Source organism: Anopheles maculipalpis, chromosome 3RL (assembly GCF_943734695.1).
Source record: "Anopheles maculipalpis chromosome 3RL, idAnoMacuDA_375_x, whole genome shotgun sequence".
Lineage (NCBI taxonomy): Eukaryota > Metazoa > Arthropoda > Insecta > Diptera > Culicidae > Anopheles > Anopheles maculipalpis.
In genome coordinates, this window is record NC_064872.1 from 25,619,023 (window position 1) to 25,627,634 (window position 8,612).

Consider the following 8,612-nt stretch of genomic DNA (forward strand, 5'->3'; position numbering starts at 1 on the left):
GGCGTTCATTTTAGCAGACTTCTATAGACTCTCCACCACATATAAAACATTGTTTATTATCAGATAATTTTTTTTGATATACTTAAGTCGAATTTTAGCAAAAAATTCACGCTTTTCTTAAAAAAATAATTGTGCGCAAAAGTTGTTTGTTTATGTTTTCACTACGACCAGCTGTCATACATAAGCAAACACACGCACGAACCACGCCGACGCTGTCAAACTTCGTGCTGGTATAAAATGACGACTGTCACATCGCCGGTTCAAAATATCCGTTGCAATTCCGAAAAAAACATTTGAGAACAGCGAACAAAAATAAGTACTTTCCTTCCCCTTTTCGGCAAATAATTACAAAAATTCCCCTTTTTTTAGTATATTGGAGCAAAAGGAACACTTTATTAGAAATTATCATACCATTCATAATAGAGCAACACCAGTTGGAGAACAGTTTTTTCCTTATCATACACTTGAATATACAGATTGTTACGAAAAGGGCGAAAAGAAATTGAACCTTTTCGCGCCGATTCGTAAATAGACACAACGATCAATGGGATGTCGATTGCCAGTATTAATGCCCTACAGTGAGGAAGGGAAATAAAAATTATACGTGTTCATTTAAATTTTCTCCCTTCACGTGTCGCTATCTAATGCTCTTTTTTGTTTTGCTTTCCAGCTGCCAAAATTTCCTCTACTAACAAACGCTCTCTACGCGATTCTTTTAGCCCATCAAAAATTTGTTTATTATCATCAACAATAACCAGCACCAGCCAAGCTTAGGTTTCGGTGAAAAACAATTCACCCGTTTTCTCTTCTCTACATTGTTGTGTTAGTTGCTTCAGCTCTCTACTTGCAACACATGCCTGCAAAACAGTAAATGAACCAAAAGTCCTATCTATAATGGGGTAGTCGTTGAAGGCCGCGCTCAAGTTAGGCTTTTGAAATGTTATTGGAAAATAGAAAGATTCGCCCAAAAATCGCATTTCAAACACGCTGTTACTCTAAATGGAACGTAAAACCATTTATATCTCGTTGTATTACTCGTTATACTGTTTTTTTTTTTGTGTGTTCCGTTGATTCGGCATGATTTAATTGACGCTTTCGTCGATCGCACACTACAGGCCACGCACCGTTCAACCACGCGCTTAAATACGTTGCAAAGAGAAAAAGATCTAAACTACCATCTGTCTGCCTAAATGTTCTGTACTTTGTGTTTGCTAAATGGCCTTACTTAAGAACTTCTTAGGCTTCGCTTTGATTTTCCTTTGGTTTTGACTTATCACATTCACATGCACCATGCGTGCCTGTTGCTTGCCAACCAGGCACAGGCGACGGCAAAGGCCCGGGGTTGGATGGATGGATGGTTGCACACATACACATCACACATACAAACACACACACACACATACACAGTCACAGTGAAAGTAAGGTACGAGCAAAATACACCACTAGAGAACCTCAATCACAAACGCCCACCAGTTCTTGCTTTTCTGCCTGATGCCTTACATTAGAACACTGATCCTACACGAGAACACCACAGTTCGGAATGCGTCCGTCGATCCATCAGTCGGTCCACTCCTCGACCGTGTCCTCGTCCTCGAACAGCTCGCTATCGGTCGAGTCTGACTGTCAGCTGTGGCCGGCAATGCGTGTCTGTATGATGGCTCCCTTCGGTGGACGCGGGACGCGAATCGTGGTCGTCTTTGTGGTGGACACGCTGGTGATGAGCGTCGTTTGGCCACTGCCGGGTCGATCCAGGCACAGGCAGCACCAGGTATCACATCGGATAAATAGGAATAGTCCTGGTGGAGAAAAACGATGGATTTTTTTTTTTTTTGTAACTGATTTGCATCATTTGGGAGATCTTGGAGAAAATAGTAAAGCAGCAGCTTCAGCCTTGGAGTTTCCACCAGAGACCAGCACTAGGGAAAGGAACTTTGTGTGCAGTTTATTCAATTTTAGACTAGAGAAGGTCATCCGGAGCGTAAACTTTGGCGATTTTAAGCCCTTTGAGTCTATCTTAAGTCCGAAATAAGGGGATTTCTCCGATGGTGTACCGGGGTTCGAATCCCATTCGGATCGTCCCTCCGTAGTGTGGACTGACTATTCATCTACGTGATATTAACAAGTTTAGTGAGCAATTCGTGAGCAAGCTGGGGTGTCCTAGAAGGTCGTTAAGCCAAGAAGATGATGTCAGGTGAACACGGATGCGAATCTATATGTGATGGAGTACTCTATGCTTCCGCCAAAGACATGCACTAGAGAGAGGGACGATGTCTGCATTCCCTTCCACTTGAGACTAGAGCCTTGGGAATTTGGGGACGATCGCCTTTAAATTCTATTCCTGAACTGACCTGAATCCTGTATAAGTCTATCCTGAATCATGTACAAGCTGATAATATTTACACAGTTTATCTGACGCTTGGCTTTGGCTGAAGTGTTTCATAAGTTCGAGCAAGAGGCAGCATACTTCCGAAAACATCATTAGAAGTGTTTCAAAAATATAACTATCTGGACTCAAAAGTCAGGATTTACAACAACCGAATTGCTGAGGCACGCTAAGGCTATCACTGTACAACACTAAATTAGCATACAACCAATAATATTATTAAAGCCTGAGGAAACTCCTTTATACATCTGTCCCTCTATTCAACAGCAGCTCCAGCTGTTCGATGAAATATGCTTCGGATGAGCTCTGATGGTTTGTGTAGACAATCTGATGAGGATCAAACATGTTACGATAATCTGAATGGGGTACGTGAGGAGAATGCCCGTAATCCTACCCGATTAGGAAGCAGCTCGTCAGCAACCTTTTCGGAATACGGTGTTGAGGATTCCAGCAAGTTGAATGGCCTTCAAGTCTATTTAGAATGTCCACATGGACAAGGGTAATGTAATGACAAGGGGGTCGGATGCGCATATTCTAAATCGCACTCACCTGCTAGAAACCAGAGCAGCAACGCTGGCCACGACTGTGCAAAAGAAGCCGAGAAAAGGATGAACGATGCGAGCACTGTTATGACGCACGTCATCATGGCAGGAGCTGTTGGTGAGGAATTCGCTTGATCGTACCTCGGAAATAGTAGCAAAATGGTTGCTGGAATAAAAACCACTGCAAGAAAGGACACAGTGTAAAGTTCTCCTTGCGCCAAAGTACCACAAACATGATCAAACACTTACCATTCACACCGGCAATGATCATGATCGTATCCCACAGCATCAACCCAGACGCCGTTATCACGCTTCCCAGCACAATCAGCACAATGAATATGATGGCAAGATACCAGCTGTTTGCTGTCGGCAGCCTCAATGTATCGCCGTCGGATGTGTATCCCGCTGTCGAAACGGTCACCTTCTGCCGATACTCATCCACAATCGCATCAATATCCGTCGAACTGTCCTCGCTGTCCATGTTTTCCGGTTTCGCGAGCGCAATACACTCAATGTCGGAGATTTGATCCGAAAGGACGGTTGACTCGACGGTACTCGGTGGGCTGTGCGGTGGTCCTTTTGGCGAGGATGGTTCACCTAGAAGCAGCCACTCCCGCTCATGCTCCTCTCGATTGAAGCCGTTTGCGTGGGACATTGCACCACGACTGCCGGGCAGCATGTGATGCGCTATTGCAGCTTTGGTAGTGTTGCAAAAGTTGGACGATTTAAAGCACCAAAGACTCGATTGACGCCCCGTCCGGGGACCGCTGCTAGTGTTGGACGGGACGGAATTAGTAGAAGCGGGCTTACCCGTATTCAACCGACTATACCCAAGACTTGACTCATCTGCGAACGATAAAAACCGAACGATAGAGCTATTCGATCAGCGTCAGTTGCCATTAAACCCTTTTGTCGAGCGAAGGACTAGTGGAATTCTGTCCCCGCTGCTACTTACGTTGCTGCTCGAGATAGTGTGGCCGGAAGGGTAGGTAAAGAAAGTGGAAAGATCTCAGCAACGTGGCAAGAACGTTACTTGCCGCTAGGATGTACGTGAGATTCTCGAGCGGACAGGCAAATGCCAACATAGCACACAAACTACCACCGGTAAAGATCGTTAGCGTGGGGCTTCCGCTGTCCCGATTTTCGTACCCAATCTGTTTCGCCAGGATGCGCCAGTCCGATGTGGTTAGCTGCACGATCTGGGTGTACATCTCGGGGAAGAGCTCAAGCAGGGCGCCGGAACAGGTGAGCACGAGCAGACAGGCGACGGCCGGGATTAGCTTGTGAAAGTCCTTCAGCTCTAGGATGGAAAGTATGGGGACGGCTTCATAGTCGTGGCTGGAACTGAGAAGTCGTCGACCGAAACAGCAAGATGGGGTAGAACGTTTCCGGTTAATTGAAATCAAACGGCACGACGCTTGTCTCAATTTGCTGCGTCACAAAATTTATCACCCGTAACGCTCGTGTGGCGGGCAACAAATCGGCACTAACCTGAATTTTATCAGCATCGTTAAGCACGCACCGACTAGTTCGCTCGATAGTAAAACTAGCAGGATAACGACCAATCCCAGGAGACGTTTGATGTAATTACCGTTTAGTAAATCGTTCGAGTAAGTGAACGTTGACAGGGCCGTCCCGGAAAGGAGCTGTTGATGTTGAAGGATTCAACATGCACAAAAAGAGCAGGAACAAAAAAAATACACACAACGAAAACTTCATTAGCCAACCATTACTCCATCCAATCTCAATCACGATAAGCGACTCGTTCACTTCTCTTCCCAGCCGTGCTTTAAACGTTCACTTTAATCTCACTTACCCCAACGATACCCTTCGGTAGGATCGGTTCGGTGCGGAACAGGGCAGGATTTCCGCGCAGCCCCGTCATGATGACGATCAGTGTACCGACGAGCAGGACGCCCGCCATCATCAGTATGCCAAAGATTCGGGTATTTTCCAGCCCAAGCATAAACATTCCGGTAACGATGAAGATGACCACCACACCGATTACGTCCGGCCAGGGTTCGTTGGCGGGTGAGTTACGGCCTGTGGAGTTGTGGTGTACAAGAAGAAGGACAAGGATTTGGATGAAGTTATCCTACGTTCCAGTCGTTGTAAAAAATTGAACACAGGCATAAAGAAACACTACTGGACGACCTTTTTACAATAAAATATCATATTTGCTGCTAACCATAGTGAATTGAATTTCAACACCCTCTTAAGTATTTCTTCGAGTGACATTTAACAGCATTTACAGCAAATTTACAAATAATAATTGAAGATCAGAGATCATTGCAAGATTCTTTTTTGTCTCATAACGCCCATAGTTTTGCAAGTAGATTAACAAATTGTAGACTCAGTTATGTTTTGAATTTAAATAGCCTAAAAAAATAATTAATTTGTTAGTGTATATCGTCTAAAGGTATGCAACTGGAGTATTGTTACAGTCAAAGTACATTTTATAGAAAAAAATCATATCTACAATAGACAGTAGCAATTTAAATGTAATGAACTCACATAATTGCCACTTTGAGCGACATTTACTACGCCTAAAGGTATGCAATGGGGCAACAAATGCGTCGAGAAACTGTTTTCACCTTTTAATTTAAATTGTGAACAACAAAAATCATTTTATCGAATCAAATCGAATAAAAAAGGACCAACTTTCTTTTTATTCTTTCCGAAGAAATTGTTGCTAATTAATTGCTCGAAGCAAAAGCTTCATCCCTTTGCTGCTGTTTGTTGCAGTGGTGTCGAACAGAAAACATGAAAAACAAAACCAGAATCTCTCTCTCACTCTCTTTCTCTCTCGCACAAAATTAACTGCCTCAATTAGTTTGAATGCTTTTTTTGCATTACTCATCTTCGAAGCTTCCCCATTAGGAGTTTAATTTTGTGTAAAAGAGATTAACCCCGTAATCATCTGACGATGTTACAAATCTCTAGAGAAAGAGGCAAACCAGTCAGAGCCGTTGATTCCGGGGCTTGTCGTTGCTATGGTGACGTGGAAAGCGCTTTGTAGCGTGTCTTGTAAACAAAGCATCCCAGGAGACAGGATGATTGTTTTGGTTGAAAGCCACTATTAACAAGGCAGTGTTTGCACAGGCAGAAGAGCGTGCTACAGGGTACTCGCCTGAAAGTATGCAATACTCAGTACACGGCGGATAAAAGCTTGCTCTTACCGGGTTTTAATCACACATGAATCACTTTGAAATGATTGTTGCTTTCCAAGGATACTCCAGGGCGAGTGGATGGAAAGTTATTTTAAAAGTTATTCTCTTCACTTTCCTGTTTGTTATGAAATCTCAAAATGATTTTTCTACTCTTCATCTCGCGAGTGTCGGGTGAGGAAAATCTGTGCAGGAAAAGTGAAATATTTCTTCAGCAAACCATGATGGTTCATCTTCCTCTCCTTACGCAATTTCATTATAACGCAATCATTGCTAAACCGGCATTAAACCGTTTCCCGCACACAAGCTTCCCGGCACTCAAAACACACGCCAAAGTTAGAAGCAATTTATCATGCCGCTTCGCTTGCTCCGATTTCGAGACGGCAATTTCTCACGCTCGGATATATGATTTTGACACGGACATATACACACACACACACTTAGAAGGACATACACACTTACCTAAAATATACATCCGCGCCAAACCACCGGTCATGGCGTCGAGGCAGGAGCTTAACGTTCGTACCAGCACCGCACAGGCCGAGAACAGGGCCAATATGTCCATCCACTTGGCGAGAAACAGACAGAAGAAGTCGACCCGGTGTGTGGTGCGAATGTAGGAGATCTGTAACGATTTGATGCCCGATTTGCACGTTCCTGCGAGGGGGAGTTCAACGTGAGGAATGCCGTTAGCCAAGTGTTTGTTGAAGAGCGTGGTGAGTGAGTGAGTGAGTGAGTGATCCTTCACTACTTACCGGCAAGGGCGGCGTACAGGGCTGCCAGAGCCATCCCTATCATCAGCCCCGGTCCGCCCGCCTCATTGTACGCTATCAAATGCGTCAGGATGAGCGTTCCCACCATCCATCGGCTGCCGGTTCCACTGACGACGCACTCGAAAACATTCGCCATCCGAGCGGGAGCTGAGTGAGGATCAAACATGGTGGAAAAACGAATCACATCGAGAGGCAAATATGTTTTAAAGCATTTTTCGATCCCCCGATTTCCACACGGACCACTGTGCCGCCACGTGCTGGCTTTAACGCTTTAAAGAAGAATGTAAAGTAATGCTATGCGGCACGTGAAATGTGTTGACGGGCTGGATCGGTTTACGCGTAGTAGATATATATAAGCACACGAGGCATGTTTTGCATGTTGGAAAAACGGTTGTTTGATGTAAATCGAGCCCTGTGGAGGTAGAATGGGCCGGTAGTACGAAAGGAGAACAATTCCTAACAACAAACCCCCGGCGACCTGTGTGTATCGGATGTCAGAAGATGGTTTGGGTGGTCTGCTGTGTAATAAATTCAGAGTATGGTACGTGCGTTTCAACATCCAATGGAACCGAGCTTCAAGTGGCGACGCGTAATGTCTTTTTTGCTATCAAAAGTGCTTGTTGACTGATTTAAGGTAAACAAAAGTTGATGGTGAAGATATGGATTGATATTAGCTCTCAATCTTAAGGAGTGTTTCGAAGAAACAAGCCAGGTGCTAGTAATTTTGGCTAGAGCATTGTGCGACGTTAGATTTTCGTTAAAATTAGACTCACTAACAAACAGAGGTCTAAACGCATGCAATTTTAAGTGCAACTTTTTCTCCTTTTTCATTTTTGCTTATTAATTTTTTAAATACTTAATTACACATTTTAAAACAGTACAAAATAATGGAAAAAATCTTCCCGTCAATGACTTGTGACGTTTTATGAATATACGCCTAAACGTATGCAATATGCGGGAAGTGACTTGAGAAGGACTTTCCTCTACACTATTTTGAGTGTATTTCATTTGTGGTCAAAGATCTTTCGATGCATACTTCACTGCATATATTGCTTAAAACGATTCCTTTACACCAAGTAAAATGTGGGAAGTGAAGTCAAACAACGATTTTAATAAGTGGACTAGCCGTCTAAGATGATTTTCTTTTTCCAAAGAGCACTAATAATGTAAGCCTGGAGCAAAGTTTCCTATGAATACAGAGTTTTCAAGTTTATAGCTAAAAAGTTCACCGAGATATTGATCAGTTCAGGTATATGATTGATTTAATCTGCTAAATGTAGAATCGCTCGGATGCTGTCGTTGGTTGGTTCGATATTTTTGTAGACTCACGCGTTTTTGGTCCCAGCAACCGGCGCTGTAAAACGTCTAGGCGATGACGTTTGGACAATTGCTTCAGCTATGAGTACTAGAATGGAAAATGTGTGATTCTACATTCCTGCGGAACAATCCAATCGTCGAAATTGTTTGTTATATCTTCGAAACTCCTGTATGTTTCAAGGACTATCGGTTAACATACAGGCCGTAATAATCTAGCGTCGATCGACCGAGGATGAGTAATAAAATCCTGAGGTAAAAGCTAAAACTCGTGAAAGGAAAGGAATGGATTTCAAATTTTAACTACATATTCTTCTAATTAATTCACTCCTCCGATAAAATTGGTTCGTTACTATGCGTAAAACGCCAAAATGCTAGCAAAGAGCAGTACATGTCGCCACGGTTGCAAGGTAAAAGTGTTCATGTAAAAGTG

The 8,612-nt window shown here is 43.5% G+C and overlaps 1 protein-coding gene across 1 annotated transcript; it reads right to left on the minus strand.

The window, feature by feature from the left end:
- Nucleotides 1-1,521: 1,521 nt before the first annotated feature.
- LOC126565826 (probable cationic amino acid transporter) lies at nt 1,522-7,001 on the minus strand. Its single transcript, XM_050223036.1, has 8 exons — nt 6,848-7,001; nt 6,555-6,749; nt 4,742-4,968; nt 4,417-4,571; nt 3,881-4,269; nt 3,175-3,771; nt 2,933-3,106; nt 1,522-1,796 (listed from the first exon to the last, which is right to left on the minus strand). Exons 1-8 carry the CDS (start codon nt 6,999-7,001, stop codon nt 1,624-1,626), a joined length of 2,064 nt encoding a protein of 687 aa, XP_050078993.1. The 3' UTR covers nt 1,522-1,623.
- Between the last annotated feature and the right edge of the window lie 1,611 nt (nt 7,002-8,612).